At 42.3% G+C, this 27118-nt stretch overlaps 1 protein-coding gene across 15 annotated transcripts in view; it reads right to left on the bottom strand.

Annotated features, from left to right (window-relative positions):
* TSNARE1 (t-SNARE domain containing 1) overlaps window positions 1-27118 on the bottom strand; it is a 535013-nt gene that overhangs the window by 283673 nt on the left and 224222 nt on the right. For all 15 annotated transcript variants that reach the window (XM_071803753.1, XM_071803759.1, XM_071803758.1 and 12 more), the window contains one exon: window positions 506-596. In XM_071803753.1, coding sequence (XP_071659854.1) covers window positions 506-596 — 91 coding nt within the window. The remainder of the gene's footprint in view (window positions 1-505; window positions 597-27118) is intronic.

Raw genomic sequence — 27118 nt, 5'->3', positions numbered from 1 at the left:
TTTACTCTGAACTGGCCACAGCCTGTAATTATCTATCCCCACTGCTGCCTTCACACTAGCGTACAACACTGAATTAATGTCGTATCCAGGCATATTCCACTGTTTTGCCTTTTCTGGACAATTCACACACTTCCAAACTCATCCACACCCCATGCACCCACAACTGAGTCTTTAACCAATGCCATACTCATGTGGATTTGGGTGATTCTTGTGGTACTTTCACCCAAACTGAGTGAGACCCTGAGGTAGGAGTGAGCAAATCAAGTCTTTGTTGCGGAGTGCCTGATTTCCAATTCCACACAACCCAGTTCTGGGAAAATAAACACTTTTTGCAGCTGTTGGTCATTTCTAAATCCAAGCTATACTTATGGCGTAACAGAAAAGGATGTTATGGCCAGACATGAAGCTCAACAGCTTTGAAGTACCCACTATCACTATTTTTTAATTACTTCTCCCTCTGCTAGACCCATAGCTCTTCTCCAATAGCATCTTGAATGACACGTACCCTGGACGAGCCTCTGACAACCTCAGACAGCTGCTTGATGGCTTTGGTGCTAGTCGTGATGGTTTTATTAGTCTCCTGCTGGGTTGCATGCCTGCAGAAGAGAAGAGATGATGGGAATTGTGATTGAAATTAAATGCATAATGAGACACTCAACAGAATTTTTTCAAGTTGCAGAGCAATTTGGACAACGCAACATACAGCACATGAAGCCATGGTAGGACTATGGAAGTTCAGGGTCTTGACCAGCAATGGTGGACAGAAGGCCATAGGAAATACTAGCAAGGAGCAGCCCAAAATGTTCCTCCTGTCATCAGCACAACGACAACAGCTGCAAAGTCAGTTGAGAAGGATAAGGTGAAAATAGGGACTGGGTTATCACAGATGGTTGGTATCACAACTAAAATGGTCGAAAGTAGGGTTGTATAGCAAAAAGAGATGGGACTCAAGCTTCATAAACTCAACAGGGCATTTTCAGCCTCTAAGCTTCCCCAGGGAGCACTTCACATCTTTTTCATCAGAAAGGGCTGGTTTTCCATAACACTTCAGTCAAAAACTCTAGAAAGACCTGGAGAAAATGCTTTTTTGTTTCTCCCATAGAGGACACATTTGAGCCATGGTTGCACTGAAAAGACTCATTTGTCAGGGCTCTTTTTTCAGAGTGGACAGGATGTGGAGTGAACGAAAGGTCCTTGATTTAAATATGTTAAGATGACTTTATGGTCCATCCTGAAGACCATGACCCACCCTGCCTCTTCAGCTCCTTCCTGCTCTCTCTCATCACTGATGGAGACCAACTCTGTCAAGACTTATGACAGCTCTTTCAGACCATCATTTGAGGAATAAGGCCAGTTCCCAAACAGTCTTCGCCAAACACAATCTTGACTATGAATAAATTGAGACCTCTCAGCCACCACTCCACTGACTTTCATTTCCATCTGGTAAGGGTAGATGGACATAGGTATCACGAATTGTGATATTCACCTCCATAGAAAAGTTTTTCAGCTTTTATCCACTTAATCAATATCTCCGTGCAGACAGCTCAAGTGGGAAAGTGGTCTAGGGTAAACGTACACTTAATTTTATGCCTTGTACCTACCAGATATTCAAGTGAAAGCTTAACATAGCATGAAGATAACATCTCTTAGCTGTGGAACAGTAATTGAGATGTACATTAAGGGCTGAACAAGTGCAGAGGAAGGCACAGACTCCTTTGGTACCATAAGGGAAAGAGAAATAATCTCACACAAAGACAAGATTGGATCTGATAAATAGTGATTTTGAGTTAAATTAAGATACTGTTTCTCCATTCATCCATCAAATGCACTTCATTTATTCATGATCCCAGGACCCACTGCACCAGCTGATTAATTATATCACCTGCTGTTTGAGGTGGATGAGGTCATATCCACCACAGACAGGTATTCCATGCTGGGAATGGAATCCTGTCATGTTGCCTACCTTGAGGACTACACAGCCTGATCCCCAATCTTTTAATCAACTAAATATTGCCACCAAGTACATGAATTTCACAAGCAGCGGTTTAAAGACGGAGACTTCCACAAGTAATTCCTCTTAACACAAAGTGCTTGAGTTGATGTCCAGTCATTTTGCAGACCTCATTAAATGATCTGCACACAGAACGAGCCATGGATTTACATACCAGCAATTCCCTCTCAATGGTTTGTTAGGCTCATGCATTTGATCCTTCCCAATCTCTAAAGCTAAATAATGTGTCCTCCATTTGCATTCTAATGGAAATTTTATGTAGGCTATCCTATGTTGTTAATCCACGTCACACACAAGCTTTGTATCAAACTGCTGCAAAATAACTGGGAGTTGGAGTACAAAAAATGAAAGTTCCACTTCTTAATTCAAAATGCACTTTAATGAACACGCTGGTGCTTGATTTTGGCACTTCGCACTATGCTGTCAGCACAATTAACTTCTTATTCTTCAACCTCAGAGATATGCTCAGGAATCAGACAATGATTATATTTAATTTACATTAAACGCTATTAAGATCTTCATTAAAAAAATAAAAAAGAGGCCTTGAAACTCTACTCCCTGCAGCATTTTACTTTAATATGTAATGGTAACAAGATATGTCACTATTATTATTATTATTATTATTAGCTTGCTTTATATTCCTCTCCCCATGGAAGTGTGGAAGTTAATTAAAGGGGTGTCTCTGCTGAATAAAATTTGCTTCTGAAAAATTCCTCCACACAATAGTAAGTTAAATACTCAGACTATGTAGATACCGAGTACCTAAAATACAAACGTTGTAAAAGACTTATCTGTCTACCGCGCTACTCTAAAAATAAGCACTCTAAGAGTAAAAACAAAAAGGGCACCTCTTAGGGAGAAAAACATCTCTCGCTGTGCATTTCTGTACGCACAGAGATTGCAAAGACAATGCACTAAATAATAGAAAAGATGCCACACTCCTGCCCAAGAGTTTCCTACGGCTGCTGTTTTCTTTACTGGAGAAGTACGGTCCACTGAATCCGTAATCCCCAGCGTGCAGCTGCTTACAGTTTGTTCTTTGAATGCTCATATCTCTAATTTATTTACCCAGTTTCCAAAAGAGCATAGCGAAGAGGCAGATGCGACGTCGGCTGCTTCCCTTCTCCGCAGGGACAGAATGAAGAGCTTAGCGACGGTTTCTGCTGCTTCTTTGAGACACTCGATGAATGACCAAGTCAATAAAAAAACAATCAGACCCCAAATGCAACAGCAAAGACCGACAAGAGAAAGGCTTCTCTCTGCCTCACCATGCCTGCCACCACTCACAATAATCCCAAAGAGCTTTGTTTTCTGGTTCTAGCACAAAAAAACCCCAGCATTTCCATTTATAATACATGATACGGTTTATTTTACTTTCATCTGATCCCTAATATAAGAGCAATAATAAGTTTTTCAGGTACAGATCAAGGATATCTCTACTGCACTGGCTTAAACTTAATTAGATTTCACATCTCCTTTGGCACGGTGCAACTGCATAAAAATGGAGCAGCTTTGTGCATTTAAGAGCTGGGCGGTCAAGTAGAATTGGTGACAGTTAAGCCAGGTAGCACAGCATAACTTAAACCATATACTTGTCTTTTGCACAGCAGCTGTAATGCTTACCATTCACTGCAGTTTTCTTGAACCAAAAAGAGGTAAAAATTAGAGTATGCAGAGCAAAGCACTGAGATGCGTGATTTGTGGCTTAAGTAGAAATATGTTGAGTATCTGCATTTACATACATTCCATTGCTGTTGGAAACATAAATACATAAAAGTGCACTGAGCACGCATAAGGGAATTGTTCAGACCACAAGACTTTATCCAATCTCTTCCCTGTCACAGAGGTGAATTTTGGGAAGGACGGATGTCTGTGGGAGCTGCTGATAGGCCTCAGCAAACTACAAACACGTGTATATAAAACTTCTTGTATTGGCCATAGAAATGGAGTAGCAAGAGTACTTAGTCCCTGAGGCTCCTATTCCACTTTCTCCACCTAATCAAGGTGTTAACTTCAAAGCCAACAAAAGTCCTTCATGATCTGTGGAGAGGGGTACCTCCAAAGGCACTGCAGAGAAGTCCATTCTTCAGGAGTAACCCACCACTTTTGGATGTCTCCTACACAGCCAGGATGATCCCACAGCAGAGCCAAGGTTATTTCCAGAAACAGATGACTCAGGAGGATGTGTTCAACAGTTGTGTTAGGGAACACTTATCTACGGGATGGAAACTCATGCTACATAAGATCACTATAAATCACTGCGATAGACAACTCCATATCTTGTCTTCTAGGGCTGCTGGCTCTGCTTTATATGCATGCAGGGATCAATGCAGCAGGCATCTCTTATAGAAACAGGAATACATAGAAATACGTAGAACGTTCTGAGTTGGAAGGGACCCACAAGGATCATCGAGTTCAACTCCTGTCCCTGCACAGGACAACCCCACAGTTCACACCATGTGTCTGAGGACATTGTCCAGTCTCTTCTTGAACATTGTCAGGTTGGGGCTGTGACACCTCCCTGGAGAGAGATAGTCATCTGGTGGATTGTACTGGTGCTGATGGATGACGGATAGGACATGAACTGGCAATGTGTTCTTGCAGTTGGGAAGCAAATCATATCCTGGGCTGCATCACAAGGAGCATGAGCATCAGGTCAGGGAGGGGATTCTGCTCTCTGCTCCACTCTGGTGAGATCCCCCTGCAGTGCTGGTCCAGCTCTGGGTCCTCAGCACAAGACACACATGGACCTGTTGGAGAGGGGCCAGAGGAGCCACAAAAATGATCCGTGGCTGGAACAGCTCTGCTGGGAGGACAGACTGAGAGGGTTGGGGTGTTCAGCTGGAGAAGAGAAGCTCTGGGGACACCTTATTGCAGCCTTTCAGTGCTTAAAAGGAGTCAATAAGAAAGATGGGGATAGACTTTATAGCAGAGCCTTTTGAGATAGGACAAGGGGTAATGGTTTTAAATGAAAAGGGAAATTAAGGCTGGAAATGAGGAAAAATTTTTGACACTGATGGTGGTGAAACACTGGCCCAGGTTGCCCAGAGAGGTGGTAGATACCCCATCCCTGGAGACATCCCAGGCCAGGCTGCATGGGACTCTGAGCAACCTGAGCTGGGTGAAGATGTCCCTGCTCATGGCAGGGGTTGGAGTAGACAACCCTTGAAGGTCCCTTCCAACCCAAACCATTTAATGATTCTGTGATCTATAAATATTTATTGCAGATGTAAACAAAGCAGAAAGATGAACTAGGAGGAAAGGTTGCTTCACCAAACACTAAAGTATATTTACCCTATCATTACATTCACAAAAAGGAAAAAAAAAAAATAAAAGTACTAAATCTACATGTTCTGCCTCCGTACTGAAACTCACAACTCCTTTATTTTGTTTGTTTGTTTGTTTCCCTTCTCTCTTTTCTTTAGGACCTGATTGTGCCTGTTGAAAAATCATTTACAATAGAGCAAAATACGAGCTCTAATTCTGGTCAGTCAGCAAACGCCTTTCCATGCATGTAAATAATCCCACAGAATAAAAGTCAGGAGAAAAACTGAGTGGTACTTCGAAGTTTCAAGCCACACAATATTCTACAATAAAAGCATAATAGATTTCCAATTTGCTTGACACTTGAAAGTATTAGGAAATGTGGCGCTATATTTATTTAGGGAGCTCAGGGGATGTTCCATAGTTATGTGGGAAGGGAATGGGAGGTATTTCAAATCTACCTGGCACCAGTGCTATGTTTCTGGTTGTTTTTTTTTTTTTTTTTCTGCATTGCTTCTTAAAAATAAATAAGAGAAAATTAAGAAGGTGTTATTACTAAAATAGGGATCCTTGCTCCCCTACAAAATTTGACCAGTCTCTGCAAGCTGCTAGTTACACATCAACCAGCTGCCAGCAATTCATGTTTGTGTTTTTCAACTCAGTCATCTCCAGGAGAGTATATAAGACCTCCTCTTAACCCCGCATCACCTACAGATTAGTTCATCATCGCCTTAAACTCCATCTGTCAAGTCATTACTGACAGCTCGGAGAGCACTCAAAACAGGACCCCATGGGAGGCAGCTTCACAATGTCACTGCCATTAGTCACCTCTCAAGTCATTTTTTTCCTTCTCCTACCCATACTATTCCCAAGTAAGTTTTAATTTTACAAGTTTCACTTTATTTCCTAATAAAAGAGCCCCTTGGATCCTTTGTAAACGCCTTGCTCGCACTGAGTTGTATTACACCTCCCTCTCTCTCATTATCCAGTAAGCCTCTTAGCTTATCAGAGACAGAAATTAATTTAATTCACCATAATTTCATTTTGATGAACCCTGGTGCCTAATGATCATGATGGTCTTATTTTTTTTTATCTCCAGGTGCTAATAAACTGCTTACGTCTTTTTAACTGTTCTTGCAGCTTAGGTTGGACTGAAGTAGATCATCTACCTGCACGTTTCTGCAAAAAAGCAAGAAGATCCCTGCTTTTCCAGACCAAGGACCTCAGCTGCCCTCTGTGAGCTCTTAACATTCACCAGCGTTTCCAGCATTGCTCTGATAAGCTTTTTAACCCCCGAAAATAAATGGCATCAAACCGTGACTCTTCTGATTGCTCTGCCTGCACCTTCTAATTCTGCTGTGCCTTTTGCATTTCGGCATTAACGTGTGGACCGTGGCTTAACATCTGTCATGGAAAGGTCACTGGGACGTGTCCCTGCAGCAATTCTCAGCAGCATCACCAGAGGTGCCTGTAACAACACCAGAAAGCAACTAAGCGACATTCAACCTGCATAAAATCATTGTCAGTGCCATTCTTTCAGAAATTTACTGCAGCTCTTTGCTGAGCTTGGATCAAAGGCATCTTTCCAGGGTTTTCAGATGCATTATGCCCATCTAAGGCTCAGGGTTGCTGTGTTTGAAAGGTGTTTAGATGAGGTTCTTAGGGACATGGTTTATTGGTAGAGTTAGGTTATGGTTGGACTCGATGATCCTGAGAGTCTCTTCCAACCAAAATGATTCTATGATTTAGGATTCTGTAGCAAGAGTTAATTGAACCAGTTAAATTGCATGGAGAGATAGGAAAAAAAAAAAAAAAAAGTGTTTCTGTGCCTTACACATAGTCCACAAACACAGAATCACAGAATCACAGAATGTCAGGGATTGAAAGGGACCTGGAAAGCTCATCCAGTGCAATCCCCCCATGGAGCAGGAACACCCAGATGAGGTTCCACAGGAAGGTGTCCAGGTAGGTTTGAATGTCTGCAGAGAAGGAGACTCTACAACCCCCTGGGCAACCTGTTACGGGCTCTGACACCCTCACCATGAAGAAGTTTCTTCTCAATCTTAAGTGGAACCTCTTGTGTTCCAGTTTCAACCCATTACCCCTTGTCCTATCATTGGTTGTCACCGAGAAGAGCCTGGCTCCATCCTCATGACACTCACCCTTTAGATATCTGTAAACATGAATGAGGTCACCCCTCAATCTCCTCCAAGGTCCAGAGCCCGAGCTCCCTCAGCCTTTCCTCACACGGGAGATGCTCCACTCCCTTCAGCATCTTTGTTGCCCTGCGCTGGACTCTCTTCAGCAGTTCTCTGTCCTTCTGGAACTGAGGGGTCACAACTGGACACAATATTCCAGGTGTGGTCTCCCCAAGGCAGAGTAGAGGGGCAGGAGAACCTCTCTGACCTACTGACCACCCCCTTCTAACCCACCCCAGGTACCATTGGCCTTCCTGGCCACAAGGGCCCAGTGCTGGCTCATGCTCATCCTGCTGTCCCCCAGGAATCCCAGGTCCCTTTCCCCTACACTACTCTCTAATAGGTCATTTCCCAACTCATACTGGAACCTGGAGTTGTTCCTGCCCAGATACAAGACTCTACACTTACCCTTATTTCATTAATTTTTTTCCCTGCTCAACTCTCCAGCCCATCCAGGTCTTGCTGGATGGAAAATGTTTTATATAGAGTAAAAGAGGGTTAGAAACTGTCCCCTTTCCTGGAAGTTACAGACACATGGACATTACCTTACGTTTCTAACTTCTAAATATTATTTTTTTGGAAATACCATGTATGTGAGCTCCAATATACAAAAACTTCCTCTTATAACCTACTTGCTGGAGAGTACAAGTTGGAAGCAACAGACACAAAATGCAATAAACAATACATTGAATCCCAAGGACTTCCTGCAGGTAAAAAAAGCCAACTGATGTATCTGCTTAAATATGTTTTCTCATAATTTATATATGTTTCGACATTTGCTCTTGCATTTCAGTGTAGCATCAGAAACAAAAGAAGCCTGTGTCTTCCTATTTAGGAATTTCCAGCAAGAACTTACTGTGGGGCTTGGCCAGGGATGTGCACAGGCTCTGTACGTCATTGCAGGACATGACAGTCTTATCTATTTTATATTAACGTTAATCCCAGTGGTTACATCCCCATGTCTAGTAAGCAACCTCTACAGTTTAAGGGTCACGGTTGGTATTAAGAGCACCACTTCACACTACGTCAGCTTTTGTTTCATTGCTGGGTGTGATTTTTTATTTAAATAACACCACATGCTGTCACGTTATCAACAATATAGCGATACACCCCCCTCATTATGCACCGATTTTAACCGATGAAGCAATTTGGACAGATTGGATGAATGAATGTGGGTGCACGAGTGTGCAAGAACATGTCCTACACACACATGTATATACAGGAAAGATGAGGATAAATGGACAGGAGATAAATTGCACTGGAGATTAATTCAGCCTTTTATCCTTCCTGCACTCTATCTCTTGGTTTTAGCATTTAACGTGGGTTAATACTCAATACGGCACTGTGAAAAGTAAAGATGAAGGGCACTTTACTGATATGAATGAGTGATCGATTGCTTCAGCTCTCCTTGAGGAACAAAATCATCATTAATAAAAGAGTCAGCACTTTGCACCTTCGAGCAGGAAAACTTCTGGTGAACAGATATGTAGATCTTCTGAGGCTTTATTGTGATTTTCAAAGCTGCTTTTGCTGTTTCATCTGTTTTCTTGCCACCAAGTTGTTTGGTGGCAAGAAAATACAGAGTAAACATATGTAAAAAGGGAATATATCACACAAATTTCTGAGAGGTAGGCATTTTCACCCCAGAATATGTTTCATTAAAAAAAAAAAAAAAAAAAAAAAGCCAATGGTATTTAAAAACCAGGCAATTTTAATTGAAAACTGAATCCTTTTCACTCAAACAACTGCAAAGTGTTTTGTTATTTTGTGAAGTGAGCAAAAAATCAAAGGCAAACCAAGAGCTTGAGACACCTTTCAGCTTGCCGTTATTATTTGTGTATTTCTAGTTGTGGATATTAAAGTGCAAATGCTCCTATGTGTACACTTAAATTAAGCAATGTGCCTAAACCCAGTTCCTCCATCAGGATTTAAGTGAGAAAGAAAAGACATTAGCAGTGATTGTACCACTGAAATTGTCAATGTGCAGCAAACAGGCTGTCTTATAAACTGATGAAAAATGTCCACCCTTTGACTAGCAAGAAACCTAAAAACAAAGGCAATGACCAAGCAATTCTTCTGTAGTCTAAAGAGCAAAAACAGGTGGTTTATCATCTCCAAGAAGTTCGGCTTTAAGAATCAACAGACAAACTCCCAGGAAGCATCGTAGCAGTGCAAAAACATGAAGATCTGTGTTCAGTCACTGCAGGAATCAAATGTTGTGGGTTTTGGAACAAAAAAGGTAGGCAAATAAAACACATCTGGTGAAGTTATACTGACCCCCACACACCATCCCAGACAACAAATGAAGGAAATGTAACCATAAATGTGAGCTGGTGGTGTGTCCAAGTGGCCAAGAAGTCCAAGATCATCCTCGCTTGTATCAGGAATAGTGACCATACTCTTGGCCTGGGCAGTGGTGAGGCCAAACCTTGAATCCTGGGGTCGGTTTTGGGCCCCTCATGACAAGAAAGACCTTGAGGTGATGGAGCAAGTTCAGAGAAGGGCATAGAGCAGATGTGTAGATGTGTAGAGGTCTCTTCCAACACCAACAATCTGTGATTCTGTGATCCACCTTCATAAACTCCTGTGCCCCATTGCAAACCCACATACTCCCAAAACATGACACCAACCACATCCCATGAACTGCGACATGATCTCCTGCCCCATCACGTCTCTATACACTTACATGCAGAATCACAGAATTGTTGGGGTTGGGAGGGACCTTTGGAGATCATCCAATCCAACCCACCTGCTAAAGCAGGTTCACCAGAGCAGATCACACAGGAATGTGTCCAGGTGGGTTTGAATGTCTCCAGAGAAGGAGACTCCACAACCTCTCTGGGCAGCCTGTTTCAGTCTATGCCTGTTGCCCCTCATCCTGTCATTGGGCACCACTGAAAGGAGTCTGGTCCATCTTCTTGACATCCACCTTTGAGATATTTATAAACATTGACGAGATCCTCTCTCAGCTTCTCTTCTCCAGGTTGAACAGACCCAGCTCTCTTAGTCTCTACTCATAAGAAAGATGCTCCAGACCCCTCAGAATCTTCATAGCCCGCCACTGGACTGTCTCCAGTAATTCCTTGTCCTTCTTAAACTGGAGAGATACATGTAGGTACCTCTATGGTCACTAACACCCTCCACCTGCATGTCTCCAGCACCCAAGAACAAGATACCAGGTCTCCTGACTCTGGTCCTCTGATCCCATCTTCCCTGGTATGGGATGCCCAAACCAGGCCACATCCTGAGCTCTCAGGCTCTCTGGTCCAATGATACTGGGGACCAAACTGCTCCAGCTTCAGACATCAAAACATCATGTTCGCAACTCCTTTCCAAGGCAGTCGCTCCCACTGAATATGACACCTGGGGGCTTCACAAACCATGGGTTTGGAACCTCTGCTCTAAATAATAGAATTTCAGCTGATATTTGATATGTTTTACCTTTGTGACCAGCTCCATTCACTCCCTAGCAAGAGCACACCCAGAACTAAGCGCTGCACAAGTGGGTTTTGTTTTCTCTCTCCTCCCCCTCTTCCTCTCCTAGAAGGGATTTTGGAGAACAGTGGCGCACAGGTAGGGAAGCCAGCTGTGGGAAAGAGACGTTTCAAAGCACAAAGCAAAGCATAAAGGTTGAAGTTGGTGACAGTGCTGGCACTTTCTAAACACACTCCCTTGAGCCACTTGTGCCAAGATTTATTTTTTCTTTTCTTTTTTTTTTTTTTTTGAGCAAGAAAGAGGAGAAAAGAAAAAAATGAAAATAGTATATGGCAGAAAACAGCTTTAAAAATATGTTTGTTCGAGTGCGGGATTTTTTTCATTGGGACTCTATTTGTTTCCATGTTGCACTTCATTCTCAAAAAGCACGGAGATGACGAAAAGCAATTGTGCTTGAAAGAGAAATGGATCTCAGCAGCCTACTTACCACCTATTGCTCTATCCCATATACTTCATATGACTCTTTAAATCTGACATCTCTGCAACTCTCTGAACATAAGGGCAAGCTGTGAAGTGCAAGAGAAATTAAGATATTTATCCTACACAGAGTTCAATGGACTCAGAATATAGAGTTCTTGATCTCTAAATACTTTTCTTTTCATCTCCTTCACTCTCCTTTCCATTCAGCTTATGTTTCACTCTGCTTTGCGTAGCCTTTCTAGCAACACTTTAATTTAGCAGGCAGAAAGACGTTTCTGTCTCTATTTCAGAATGATTAAGTTTCCAAAAAAAGAAACAAAATCTTAAAAGTAATGCTGCTGGTGAGGCTTTTCTGCTCATCAATCCCACATTTCATCAATTTAAAGACCCTTCGGACTCTCAGGTGACAATAATGCGTAATTCCCGATATACTACAAGTCGCTTTCCCCCACCACCCTCCAGCCGACATCAGATCATAAAGCAGTCGAGCAGTTAGATTACAAAAACACAAGGCACTTTATTGGCCAATAAAACACCCGCAAGAGCGGCCATGTGAATGAAGACCCCATTTTGTGGGGCGATAAATTTTGCACTAGCACCCAGAAGGCATTTGTATTACGGGAATTGTGCAAATCACCATCCATGGTCCATGAAAAAAACATCTTAGGATGTGGTCAGAAGGACAAGCACCTCCAGAGGGAGAGCAACAATTAAAATGCACTGTCGGTGATCCAAAAAATTAGACTTCATGGAGATACTTCCCTAATAAGAATAAGGTACAAATATGTAATAGGAGTGGTGAAACCATATCTGGAATATTGTGTCCAGTTGTGGCCCCTCAGTTCCAGAAGGACAGGGAACTGCTGGAAAGAGTCCAGCGCAGGGCAACAAAGATGCTGAAGGGAGTGGAGCATCTCCCGTGTGAGGAAAGGCTGAGGGAGCTGGGGCTCTGGAGCTGGAGAAGAGGAGACTGAGGGGTGACCTCATTCATGTTTACAGATATATAAAGGGTGAGTGTCATGAAGATGGAGCCAGGCTCTTCTCAGTGACAACCAGCAGTAGAACAAGGGGTAATGGGTTGAAACTGGAACACAAGAGGTTCCACTTAAACATAGGAAGAAACTTCTTCTTGGTAAATGTAACAGAACACTGGCCCAGGCTGCCCAGGGAAGTTGTGGAGTCTCCTTCTCTGCAGACATTCAAACCCACCTGGACACCTTCCTGTGTAACCTCATCTGGGTGTTCCTGCTCCAGCAGGGGACTGGACTAGATGATCTTCTGAGGTCCCTTCCAATCCCTAACACTCTGTGATTCTGTGATTCTGTGCTAAACAACCTAAATGAGTAATTTGAAGAAGTTTGTTATAAATCAACAGCTTCCGAGGGTTGTTTCATAGAATCCTAGAATGGTTTAGGTTGGAAGAGACCTTGAAAGGTCATATATTCCAACCCCTGCCATGAGCAGGGACATCTTCACCCATCTCAGGTTGCTCAGAGCCCCATCCAGCCTGGCCTGGGATGTCTCCAGGGATGGGGCATCCACCACCTCTCTGGGCGAGGTCAGACTATCTGGGTAAGGCAAGACTATCTTTTTTTCTGCTGGCAGAAGGCAACAGACCAAGCATAAATTGAACTTCAGATATAGAAACTCTCTGTTTACAGTGAGGGACAACAGAAATATCCAATTGTCCCAATCCATCCAAATGTGAAACCTCTAAGTCCTGTTATCAGAAACGTCTGCTGCTGATAGCAAATTTGTTCTCTAGGGGGAAAATGGATTCAGCTTAAGAACCTCTGTTAAGAGTCCAATGTAGCTACTTGAAAGAAGAAACTTACCTGATGAAAGATCAATATTTCTCCTCTCCCTGCATTGAGGCTTATGTGCAGAATAAAATATTCCAGGGACTGATTCTCTCTTGCCTTGCTACAACGCAAGCTATTGTAAATGTAACTAAGCCAGGAAATAATATATTTGCAATCGCGTTGTGAAAAACATACTGCATTTCTGTAGGTAGGGACAAATAAAAGAAAATAAAACAGAAAAAGCCACACTCAGAGCATTGTAAAAGCAGGCAAATCAGTCCTAACATGTTTCCTTGCAGTCTTCGTTCTTAAAAACAGACTTTCATAAAAAATGGTGAGTATGTGAGCTTTATGCAGCAGCTGCCAAAAGGTTGCGCGCGTGGATCCAGCTGACAAGTTACTTAAACGAATGCACCACAGAAGTGTTACTGACGCATGTGACGAACCTCTCCATTTAAAATCAAAAGATTTTACATCAAAACAGGGTCAGACTGAAATGTAAGAATCTAAGGGGACAGATCCTAAATATATATATATTTTTTTATTTTGTTTTTCCGTTTCCCAAATGGACAGAAAAGTTTGTTCAGCTGAAAACTGACTTCTGAAGTACAATGAAAATCTGAAGAATTTCAAGGACATGAGCTCTTGCGTAAATGATGATGGCTTGGGTCACAAGGAGCAGTAAGAGTTCTTTCCTCCTACTTGTTTGCCAGTGAACTCAAATCTATCAAGTGGTGTGTGCTGCAGTAGCACCAGGAGGCGCATGCCAACTCCAAACTCCTGGGTTGCTTTTGGAATCATAGAATCATTTAGGTTGGAAGAAACCATCAGGATCAAGTCCAACCATAAGCTAACTCTAGCAGTAAACCATGTCCCTAAGAACCTAGTCTAAATCCCTTTCAAACACCTCCAAGGTGGTGACTCCACCACTTTCCTGGGCAGCCTGTTCCAATGCCCGACAACCCTTTCCATGAAGTTTTTCCTAATATCCAGTCTAAACCTCCCCTGGTGCAACTCGAGGCCATTTCTTCTTGTCCTATCACTCACCACTTGGGAGAAGAGACCAACCCCCTCCATGCTACAACCTCCTTTTGGGTAGTTGTAGAGACTGAGAAGGTCTCCCCTCAGCCTCCTTTTGAGTCATCTGAGTTAATAAGTCCATAGTTGTTTAAATAAAACTATTGAAACTCAACGTCGAGGTCAATCCATTAAATTAGGAAGCAGACTCTCTCAAGCTGAAAATAAACTTTTCTCCTGGCCCTTGTACCTTTAATCCTGGACAGGTTATCAGATAGTACTCCCATATTCATTAAGTCCCTTGCTGGAAATTAACGACCTGAATTCCAGGTAATTTCGGTGTTATCCCAAACAGGACTCATTACCATCCAGTGTTAATACTTTCACTGACATTAAATCAGGTAGATATCCCAAACCAGTTCTCGGGTTTGTTTTCAGCACTTGTCAAATTGTACAATATACAAATGCTAGATGAGATCCAGATCATAACTACTGACGTATGCGACATCCAAACCAGCCATCTAGTCACCCATCATCCAGGGGTGCGTCACTGTAGTTACCAAACTATAAAATATGGCTTTCTATTTCCTAAAAGGCCTGTAGGAATTTAGTGTCTGTTCCTTCCACAGTTTTAGAAATACTTGCTCAATGGATACAGGTGGATCTCCTGCTCTCAAAGTTGGGTTCCTGCACAGAGAATCTCCAAAAACAGTTCTGCTGATGCCAGCCCACCAGTTGTACCATGTCTTCTGGATTCCTGGATCTCTTCCCCTTATCGCAAAATTATTGAGTAGATGTGAAGATAAGCCAGCTGAATGCACAAAGTCAGCATGAGGAAGTTATAAGATATTAACGAACTCCATCATTTTCCTTAACTGAGATCTATGTCACACAAAGAGGTCCCCAGAAGACTGCTGAGTTGGCCTTGCAACTCAAGGAGCTCTGCTCACTTCACTCAATTGGTGCTTTTCCCAGAAGTTATCACCATTTTCCCAACCACTTCTGTCCAAGAGGAACTTCCAGGCTCTGAGAGCTGTCTCTGATCAGTCAACAGAGTTTATCAAGATGTCTAGAAAGCCCTAAGCAAATATGGAATTTCTAAATAAACAATTATATAAATAAATACTAAAATCACTGCTTCCTGGATATCTGATTTCCCATATTAATAACAAAGAAAAGGAAAAATAAATTAAGTCATTGCTACATGAAACAGCTAAGAGAATTGGTGATATTGCCAAATAGAAACATTCTGCTCGTATATTTCATTCCCTTAGCCTAAGATCAGCTGGATCTTAGGCTTGGAGTTGTAGGCTCCCCTAAGTTACTGCATCACGCCATGGGCTTCTGCTTTATTAAACCAAATGTGATTACCAGACCCAAGTCTTTATGCTCTCCTTACAGTCCTGCACTAAAGGTGGCCCATGGTGGTCCTGAACCTCAATTTCAGTTCAGCGAGATTTTGGCAAATTTTACACCCTTGATGAGACATAGATGTGCTTCAAAATCTGTGCTCCTACTTGTCACCCAGATTGGTCCTTACCACCTGCTTCACATCCATCTGCAGACACGGTGCAGCATGATGCCATATCTCCTCTTCCTCCTCTCTCCAGAAACGAGGACACATTTTTGGTGGCTGTTGAAGAGAGCATTCATCCAACAGCTCAAAGGAAACTCCTGCAACAAGTGCCATCTCGCTGTATGATGGCTGGATGTTCCTCTCTGACACCATATTTCTGTCACACAGGCAGGATCTCATTTTTAGTTCTAAAACACGTTCCCTAACCATAGGATCATAGAATCAGAGAATAGTGTGGGTTGGAAGGGACCTTCAAAGCTCATCTTGTCCAACCCCTGCCATGAGCAGGGACATCTTCACCCAGCTCAGGTTGCTCAGAGCCCCGTCCAGCCTGGCCTGGGATGTCTCCAGGGATGGTTCATCCACCACCTCTCTGGGCAACCTGGGCCAGTGTTTCACCACCCTCAGTTCAAAAAATTCTTCTTCATGTCTAGCCTGAATCTCCTCTCTTTTAGTTTAAAACCATCACCCCTTGTCCTCTCACAGCAGGGTCTGCTCAAAAGTTTGTCCCCATTTTTCTTATAGGCTCCTTTTAAGTTCAAAAAGGTTCACAATAGGGTCTCCCTGGAGTCTTCTCCAAAGAGGCAGACCTAAAGAAAGGGACTCTTTTACTCTCTCTTACAGAACATAAAATTTTCTATCAGTGAGGGATCTTACTTGCCTTAAAATGTTCCATAAAAGGAACTTGCTGAATCAGATGTATTGGTTTGATTACTCCATATCAATCTCTCACATTAATGTATTAAAGTAATGCCACTTTGGATGTGTGCGTTATTTTTATCATTTTGGAGGTTGAAAGATGTCAGAGATAACTACAAAGAAAGGTCTTTGAGGCTGTATCCTTGAGAACAGAAAAATAAAACCAGCAATCCACAGCAACAGCTTTTGAGCAATGTAACAAAATCAACTTGTCAAATGTCTGGATGTGTAGCAGGAAACCTGATGGGGAAGGAGATTTCAGTCTCAGCTTCTCAAGTAGTCATGTAATTTTAGAGACTTCTTTTTCTTAATGGAGAGAAAAAACATTGCAGAAATATTCCTCTTCCCTTCTGCTTCCCCTTCCAGTCAGCAATAGGACAAGGGGGCATGGGCTTCAACTCTGCCAGGGGAAACTGAGGCTGGAGATTAGAAAGCAATTATTTGCAGAGAGAGTGGTCAGGCATTGGAATGGCTGCCCAGGGAGGTGCTGGACTCACTGGCCCTGGAGGTTTTTAAACTGAGATTGGACATGGCACTTAGTGGAGTGGAGTTGGACCAAGGGTTGGACTGGATGATCTCTGAGGTCTTTTCCAACCCAGTCCATTCTGTGATTCTGTGTGATTCCTTGATCGCTGCCTTTTTAACACTCTCCGTTTTAGTGCAGTAGCTCTCCAAATGCAAAGTGGTTGAAAAACAGCAAGTGAAATTACTTGAAAAGCAAAAAAAAATCCATTAATCTACCAGTCAAATCACCTACTCTCTCTCTCTCTTATGGACAAAAATAGAATCAATCTTTAAAAAAGACAATCCTTTAATTTATCAGCTCCTTTTTTAATATTAAAAGCCTCGAGTCTTCAGCTCCCCTTGGCTCATGTTTCCAGTTCCATTACCTGGCATGGCAAGCTGAGACTTGGCCAAATTTTCATCTGTTCAGCTACACCTACTATTCCTCACCATTAGGCTTTAGTCCAAGCTGTAAGAGTTGCTATGGCTATGTATTATAGTGGGGAATTAGCCATCAAGAAACAGTCACACAGTTCTAAGGGAATAATCTTATTATTCAACAAATAATTTTATTATTCAGACTGAAATCTTCTTTGAAGTCAAAACGACGCATTCACTATTTCCCAACCACCCTGGTACTGTCCAGGTCAGTAAATTAGAGATTATAAAGGTTTACTAGAGTTTAGGCAACACTCTCTTTTAAGGAGAGACCAATAGCTCAGTAACAGCTGTTGTGGACTCTTGAGAAATATCTGTTTGCAGGTGGGATGACTGGGGGAAATTCAAGGTATTTCAGTTCATTGTTAAAAACCCAGAGCATCTTAGTGTCCCTTTGAAACCACACAGATGTTAAGTAATAATAATAAAAAAGTAATAAAAATGTGGGTTCAGGAGAAAGCACTGACCACAATCATAGATGTTGGTTTTTTCCATGTTCCCTATTCAGTAAAATCAGTTTCTTGTGCTAAACAAAATAATTGTTCCTTACCTGTAGGACAAGATGAAATTTAACACTGTGATTGTACTGGCTGATATAAGTGTTCCTTCAGACTTTGATTAGAGGAACAAGAAGATTTTTTAGCAGCATGAGGAAATAACCTTAAAATCGAGATGTTTTGACACCCTGCATTTTCTGCTGATCATTTATTTATACAAAGATCCAAAAACTCAGGTCACCAAAACCTTCTACCTCCCAGTCACACATCCAACTTTCACAACAGGTGCCTCTTGCTACACTCTATTTTGTTTACTATTTCATAATTAACTCCAATGACAAGCTTTCCTCCACACTGATATCACTGGCCAGGTGCACATTGTTCCCATGGACATCAAGGCATTTGTATTTCCTTTCAAAATACTACTTTTAAAAATACATTAAAGAACCAGATTGCTTCTGTATTATCATTTTGGCTTTTATTCTGCCTCAGTTCCCCACTCTGTTAAACACAGAACCAATTTCTGCTTATTTTCTCCTATTTTGTGCACCTTGTCTATTGGGACTGGAGGTCCTTGGGAGCAACACCCAGTAGAGCAAAATGATGCGTTCATTTGGGCTCTCGCTGCAATACAAATAGTAGCAAACAATATTGAAATCTCATTTCAGGACCAAGATGTAATTGGGTCTGAACTTACCTCCGGTCTTACACTGACGTAATTCCATTAGCTTTAATGGAATTACTCTCGATTTGCACCGGTGTCTCAAATGGAGCTTTTGCTTTTCAGGATTTATATATTTTATTTTCCTACCATTAAAACAAGAAGCCGGCCAAAGTCATTTCCAACTATTTTTTTCCCCCAATAAATTCAAGTATTATTTTAGTTTATCTGTGTGACCTCCACTTGCTCTTGTACATCAGCCATCTAATTATTCACGGTTCCTGCAGGATGCTGCATTCCATTATCTTCTATTTATAATCCAAGATGTCTGAGAACAAAAGGAGACAGGGTTCTCCTGAATATGCTTTTCTGGCCTTACAATTTTTCTTACTTGTTTCCAGGTACTCTCTGCATATGGCCTGTCCTTTAACCTCCTGCAATTTGTGTTTTATCTTGTAATTATAGCTTCCCACCACCCACCTTGTGGTTATTAAAAAGAAAGATTCAAAGAGGCACCGCAGAAAATTTGTGGCTTAGCAGAAACATAAAGAGACATTTTACATCATCCGCTTCAGTTCAATCCAGGTGAGAAACCTCAACTGGTGACCTGATGGGTCATGAAAAGCAAGAGGTGGGAGATGGGTTTCCAGTTCAGATCACTAGTGCAAATCATTATCTAACCCATGTTATGTAAATAATACTCAATTATATTCATCCTGGCAATATAGTGTTGGATTAATTTTGTAAATTAAAAAAACAAAGGGCAAGGATAAGATAAAGGACTGAACATTTTTGGATACAGCCAGCAAATGGAAATAATACAATCAAATACAGGCAACTATATGTCATGGAAGTGTCTGTTTCTCTTGGTTAACTAAAGAGCGTTTATGTGTGACCAGCTCAGTGAAAACACCTCTGAAACGTGTGAATCCCTCTCGGTAGGAGAGAGACCTGCTCACCTCCAGCATCTGCCCATCTTTGCAAGGTTGGAGAATTCTCCTTCATTCCGCGAGTGTCTTATTGGAAAAATGCAGTTTGAAAGCTTTTCATATACTTGCTTAATCTGTCTTCCATTTCACAAGTGGAGGTAAATGTTACACACCAAAGCCTTTGTGGCTGGTTTCCCTGGTTGAGCACACTCAAGACTATTTTTTAATTGCAGTTTTGTTGTTGTTGTTGTTGTTTTGTGTCGAATTCTTATCAACTTTTCTTATCACTCCTCTTCCTGCTGGATTTAAGAGCTTTTTAGATGCCACTGTTTGTCCCCCTTTAAGGTGCTTGTACTCTGTAATTAAGTCACTTCTCAGTCCCATTGCTGATAAACTAAACAGATTGTGCTACAAGGCTCACTGACAAACATCACTTTTTTCCCAGTTCTCAATTATTTCTTGTGTTTCCTTCAGATTTTTTTTTTCAGTTTTGCCACAATACTTTAAAATAGTGAACACAGAAAATATTCCACTGTTTTCCAGTGCACAATTCCTTAATTCAAGAAAAAAAAAAAAACAAAATGAAACAAAACAAACAAAAACCAAACATCTTCTTGTTCCAAAATCACTATTTAAATGTTCATACACCTGTGAGTGTCATCCCTGGGAACTCCTGATGGTTCCTTGACCCACTTAAGGTCACTGTTTTGCAACTTGTATCCCTGTTTTATACCACTTCATACCATTTTTTCAGCAGTAACTTTTTGTTTAGCTATACAGAAAAATGCTGCCAGAAAGGGCTCAGCCTAACACCGTGTCCAGCTCCTCCAGCCTCTTCAGTAGCTTCACTGACCTTTGTGCCAGCTCTGAATTTTTGTGGAAATATTTTCACAGGCATTTAGTGCTGAGTAGTCAGACCACTTATTAGGATCAGGCCTGATAGCAAACACAGAGAAAACCCATTAGAAATGCTCAGTTTTGATTCCCGTTAATTTTGCGAAGAGTTGTCGCTGTCCTTATCCCACCTTTCCAACTCAGTAGACCATGGAGGAAAACTCGTCTTGGTATCATTTTGGTTGGAAAAGACCCTCAAGATCAACAAGTCCAACCATTAACCCAACACTGTGACTAAACCGTGTCCCTAAGAACCTCATCTACATGTCTTTTAAACACCATCAGGGACGGTGACTCCACCACTGCCCTGGGCAGTCTGTTCCAACTTCTGACAACCCTTTCTGAAAAGAATTTTTTCCTAATATCCAATCTAAACCTCCCCTGGTGCAACCTGAGGCCGTTTCCTCTCACCCTATCACTTGTTACTTGGGAAAAGAGACTAACACCCATTGGGGTAAGAAAAGGCACAGAGATTTGGGAAATACAGATGTTATTTTTAGGTAACAATTGAGCATTTAATTCTTCATCACAGTGAGATCTAGGCATTTTTCATTCTCGTTGAGTCCCTTCCACCATGAAAAGGGAAGCAGGGTGTATAAGCTGAAGGAGACACAGTATATGCCAGTCAGATCCCAATAGGTCAGGTTGAGAGAGCTGGGCTTGTTCAGCCTGAAGAAGCTTCCAGGGAGACCTTATTGCAGCTTTTTCATAGTTAAAGGGGGCCTGTAAGAAAGATGGGGACAGAATTTTTTGCAGGGCCTGTTGCGATAGGACCAAGGGGTGATGGTTTTAAACTAAAAGAGAGGAGATTCAGGCTGAACATGAGGAAGAAATTCTTTACACTGAGGGTGGTAAGAGCCTGGCCCAGGTTGCACAGAGAGGTGGTGGATGAACCATCCTTGGAGACATCCCAAGCCAGGCTGGATGGGGCTCTGAGCAACCTGAACTGGTGAAGATGTCCCTGCTCATGGCAGGGGTGGCACTGGATGAGCTTTGAAGGTCCCTTCCAACCCAAACTATTCCATGATTCTATAATTCTATAAACATGGACAACTAGGCAATGAATGACAGCAATGCCCCCCATGTGGTCCATATAGAACCAGATGGACCCCTGATAAGACCTTCATCCAGCTTCATAGTGCTCTCCATCAATGATGTTCATTTGGACCTCCCAGCAGAACGTAAGGAGGGAAAGATAAGATATTAGTAGAGAAACAGAAATGCAGAGGAAGCCCTTTTGCTGGCTGGCTTCAGCACACGCAAAATCACATACCTGCTCGTATTGAAAGAAACAGTCGGTGCAAACCTTCCCAACTGCTCTTTGAAAGAGAAAACCCTCAATTCATTTGGGTAAAAACAAAAGAAAACACACAGAAGCAAAAATACAAAACCAAAAATAATGAAATGAAAAACACAAACAAAACAAGCAAAAAAATACAGAAAGAGCCCACAACCAACAAAACCAACCCAATATCTTTCCTAAGTTTCAACCCTGAACAATATAATTACTTGCAAATTACTTACTTGTAATTATACTTAGGAACAAGTACCACAAAATTGAGTTAAGAGATAATTCTCCCTGAATTTGAGAGCAACACTGTGGGATACTACGCTTGTTGAACAAGCCAACTGCTGATGGATAATGCACCACGAGGGCCAAATGTCCTCATGGCCCCAAAATGACTCTTCCTGGGTGCGTGAGTGCCTGAGCATACTCCACGAGTCTTCTGCTTCACAGAAATCACTTTCTGCCACCAACAGTGGCAGGGACTTGACACCTCGGTGGCACATCTTTACCTGCAGCAGGCAGAGAGGAACATATGGCACTTTGTCCCCTTCACACCCGAGTGTCATTCCTGGTACTAATGAGCTAAGTGGAAGCGTCTGCTGTTGGCAGCAACAGGCCATGAGAAAACAGCACAACACGCTGTTAAAAAGTGCTATTATTATTCTTACGGACCACCAGCCCAATCCACACATACAGCTTAATTCAAGGAATTTAAGAGTCTTAATTAACGTCACTCAAAACTTTAGGTATTAAAATCCATTTGCAGAACGAGAGGGGTGAAAACTCTTTAGTTATTCTGTGTTCCTTGCTAAATGTTTCTGCGCTCACCTTCCTACACTGTTTTCCCAAAAATAAGACCTATCCCGAAAATTAGCCCTACCATGATTTTTCAGGATTTTTGAGGATGCTCAAAATATAAGCCCTAGTCCAAAAATAAGCCCTAGCTACAATTAATAAACATGTCAATTTAAATAGTGGCCAGGTAGCTGTACATGTAAAAAGTAAGCATCTTTTGGAGCAAAAATTGTATAAGACCCTGCGTTCTTTACAGGGAAACAGGGTGTTAGCTGAGAACCTCAATCCTTGCCAACTTTGCTTCTTCACCAACCTCAGCCTAAATTAGAATGACGAGCCAAAACCAAAAAACCCCGCAATGTGTGTGTTTCCCTGGATTTTTGTAGGGACAGGGAGAGGTTTTCCTCATTCTGCCTATTTAAAATAAATTCTTTTAAGAACTGGCATGCCACTGATGCAATCCTGTTTCTTTAGAAAGATCGCGCACAAAGACCTGTTCCTCAAGTGCAATAAAATGAGGAAAAAAATAAAACAAACTGCTAAACTAGCCATGGGTTTCCTTCCAAGCTGCCTTTTTGGCAAGCTCTGTGGCCCAAAGTCTCCTGTTCATCTGAATGCCATGGGCCACCCCTCCAGTTGCTTTTCCTTTTGAGTTCTGCAGGGTGAAAGCTTTTATCATCTGCATAATGGAGCCTAACCATTCCTTCTGGTTAGCCAGAAGAAAAGGCAGCCTGAATACCCATCAGCTTTGGGAAAGGGAGGTTATCATGGAGCAGTTACACTTATGGGAGCAAGCCAGCGGATTTCTAAATACTTTAGAAAATAAAGAGTATTAGCCTTGAACCCTTTGCTGGCTCTTTGCTGCAGCAATTACTGACTGCAGAAATAAAGGTGTTGCTAACACTGGGCTAAAGTGTGATTCCACTTCTCATTGACTTCATGTTTCCACTTTGTCTTTTTTTTTTATTTTTTCACGTTCTCCCTTATGCAAGACCTTGAGTATTTATTTTGACAGCTTACGTTATACAGCAAGCAATTAAACTTTCAAATGTATTGTGTTCTCAAAGCTTAAAATAGCTTTGGCAACATCAGTAGTGTTTCTCAGTCCCCCACAGGATGAAGATAACGAACATTTCTGTTGGATTTCTTTTCTTTTTTGCAGGTTGTTTTTTTAAGCAAATACAGTATTTTAAACAGTCTTCATGTTTTGCCGTCCTTACACAAACCAAGTAAATACTACCTGTGGAATTACCCAAAAAGTTAAAATTTCAGGAAAGGAAAACAGGAGGAGCCTGATGAACAAACTAGACTGATTGACTCCACAAGCTTATTTTGTTCATGGCCTTACTTGTTACTGTGGAACATCACTGGTGGTGTTCAGGGAGAGAAAAGTATCTCCAGAATTCAGTTAAAAGACACAATTATGTTCATGCTAAAAAGCTGCAGGGTGAACCGTGACGATGGCAAAAATATTTTCCTTTGCCAGCTTTGATCCCAGCTTGGGACAAAGGAGGCACGGGGTGCTGATGTCTCCAACGGTCACGGCTACTTGGAAGTGAAGGCAAGACAGAGACCTGAACCTCTTCTGAAGTCCCAAATCAACTCCCCAAAACCTTTGTTTGAAGAAGTTCTTTCAAGAAAATGGGGAAGTACAAGCTACCGAAACAACACGCCAGAGGCCATGCTGCCATCCAGCAAAACCTGGCCAGGCTGAAGACCTGTTGAAGACAGGCTGGGGAACAACCTGTAGGAGAGCAATGTAAGGGAAAGGGACCTGGGGGTCCTGGGGACAACAGGATGATCATGAGCTAGCACCAGGTCCTTGGGCCAGGAAGGCCAATGGTACCTGGGGTGAGTTAGAAGGGGGGTGGTCAGTAGGTCAGAGAGGTTCTCCTGCCCCTCTACTCTGCCCTGGGGAGACCACACCTGGAATATTGTGTCCAGTTGTGGCCCCTCAGTTCCAGAAGGACAGGGAACTGCTGGAGGGAGTCCAGCGCAGGGCAACAGAGATGCTGAAGGGAGTGGAGCATCTCCCGTGTGAGGAAAGGCTGAGGGAGCTGGGGCTCTTTAGCTTGGAGGAGACTGAGAGGTGACCTCATTCATGGTTATAAACATGTAAAGGGTGAATGTCAGGAGGATGAAGCCAGACTCTTCTTGGTGACAACCAATGATAGGACAACGGGTAAAGGGTTCAAACTGGAACACAAAAGGTTCCACTTAAATTTGAGAAGAACCTTCTTCTCAGTGAGGGTGTCAGAGCCTGGCCCAGGCTGCCCAGAGAGGTTGTGGAGTCTCCTTCTCTGCAGACATTCAAACCCGCCTGGACACCTTCCCGTGTAACCTCATCTGGGTGTTCCTGCTCTGGCGGGAGGATTGCAATGGATGATCTTTTGAGGTCCTGTCCAATCCCTGACACTGTGATTCTGTGAAACCAAAATCTTGCATTTCCTCCCCGCTCCAAATACAACTTCAATGGTGTTTCACATCTTTCAGCGCCTAAACCTCCACGTTTTGCTGGCTGCAAAACGAGCTCTTGTGTCACCTACTCTTCTTTTTCTGCTGGCAATCACCACCCACGGATGTGCCACCTCAGTTCACTGCTGGAGCTGGGTGTGCAGATGCACATTAGTGCTGATCTCACCGACCTGCTAATCCCCGGAGAGAGCCTTTAGCCGGCAATTTGCTCTTCAATTCGAGGACAACGTTAAGGTTACTAATTCATTTCTCCCATCAGATGGTGCTTAAGTAGAGCTAGGACAGCTTTTAGACATCCCTGCTGGCTTTTAAATGAGATGAAAAGCATCAGGACAAGTCCTGGACAGCAACGTTTGGGCTTGTTTTCAGCTTCACAGGGTTGGCAGGAGAAGAGAGGAGAGGGGGAGAGGAATGCAAGGGGAGAGGAAAGGGGAAGGCGAAGGCGAAGGGGAAGGGGACAAAAAAGGAAAGGGAAAGGGAAAGGGGGAGGGGAAGGGGAAGGTGAAAGGAAAGGGGAAGGGGAAGGTGAAAGGAAAGGGGAAGGGGAAGGTGAAAGGATAGGGGAAGGGGAAGGGGAAAGAGAAAGAGAAGGGGAAGGGGAAGGGAAAGTGAAAGGGGAAAGGAAAGTTATATGGAAATGGAAAGTGAAAACAAAAGGGAAAGGGAAGAAAGGGGAAAGAGATAGGGATGGGGGAAAGGAAAAGGGGAGGGGGAAGGGAAGGGGAAAGAGATAGGGATGGGGGAAAGGGAAAGGGAAGGGGAAAGGGAACCACCAGTGGAAAGTGCTCCATGAGATTCACATGATTATGTCCTATGGTTACTATTATTTCTCCTACTGTTTAACATCCTGGTGACGTTAGACTGAAGGACTCATGCCTGGGAGTGTGCTATAACCAGTTATTATACTTATCACTATTCCCTGTAAACACACCTTACCTGTCTCTGCTCAATAGAGCAAGGATTACCTGTTATTTTTTCCCCTCTGACATTTAAAATGAGACGATCTCCTTTCCTCCTTCAGGTAATCTATGTCCCCCAGTAATTTACTGTCCTACTCCTCCTCTTGGTCTCAACCACCCAGTCCCGGAGAAGAGAGGCATGTAGCACTTAGCTGACAGCCTTAAAATCTAAAATTCACCTTAGATTTCCCATCCTGTAAGTTACATTTCATGTGAAGGATGTATTTGCGGAGCATTTTGCAAGCAGAGGTTTCCCAAAGGGACCCTCTGCAGCTCCAGCACCACTGCAATACACTCCCACCCAGGAAACACAACAGTCCCAACCACTTGCAGAAAAAAAATAATAAAATAAAATATAAAAAAAAAAATAAAATAAAATAAAATAGAATAAAATAAAATAGAATAAAATAAAATAAAATAAAATAAAATAAAATAAAATAAAATAAAATAAAACTAAACTAAACTAAACTAAACTAAAATAAAATAAAATAAAATAAAATAATAAAAAGTTGGGTTTTTTTCTCCTAGAATACCCTGGACAATCTCTCTCCTTTCCCAAGGTAACAAGTAGTAATTTCCTGTGGCTATGATGGTCTGAGAACATATGTAAGACAACATTTTTAGGCAGAGGTAATATTTTTTTTAGCAAAATGAGTGATAGAGCTGGAAGACGCTTCAGGCCTACAAAACATGTCTTGTACATCTGAAGCAAGCTTATCTTTTTCTCCAAAGCTAACGCTTGGTCTAATAAAAGATACTAACTGTACCTACAAGCCAAATGAAAGCAATATGAACTCTTTAATACCCGGTCTGAGCTAGACCAGCTCCCGCTGAATAGCACAGTACTGAAATATTTGCTTTTACAAAGCAAAGTCTAAGCTTGGACTGCTACCACAGTCCTCCTCCTCAATTTATACCCACACACGCTCAGCACAAGGTACTACTTTTCTGACTTGCTTTGCAAATCCAGCATTGAGGTTGATAATGTGCAGAGCATCACAACTGTCCTTTTCCTTTCCATTCATAAAAGAAAATGAATGTAAAAAGAAAAGCCGCCTCTAATAGAAGGGTCTGCAGATAAAATATTATTTGCAACACTGGCAAGTCCCCCTCATTGTCTTCTCCTCTGTTCAACCTGTGCTGGAGATGGTAAGGTGAGAGGCATGGATGTCAACATGAGTCAGTCATGCATGAAG

Source organism: Patagioenas fasciata, chromosome 2 (assembly GCF_037038585.1).
Source record: "Patagioenas fasciata isolate bPatFas1 chromosome 2, bPatFas1.hap1, whole genome shotgun sequence".
Taxonomy (NCBI): Eukaryota; Metazoa; Chordata; class Aves; order Columbiformes; family Columbidae; genus Patagioenas; species Patagioenas fasciata.
Note: the sequence above shows the minus strand (reverse complement) of the source record. Positions and strands in the feature narration are given on the sequence as shown.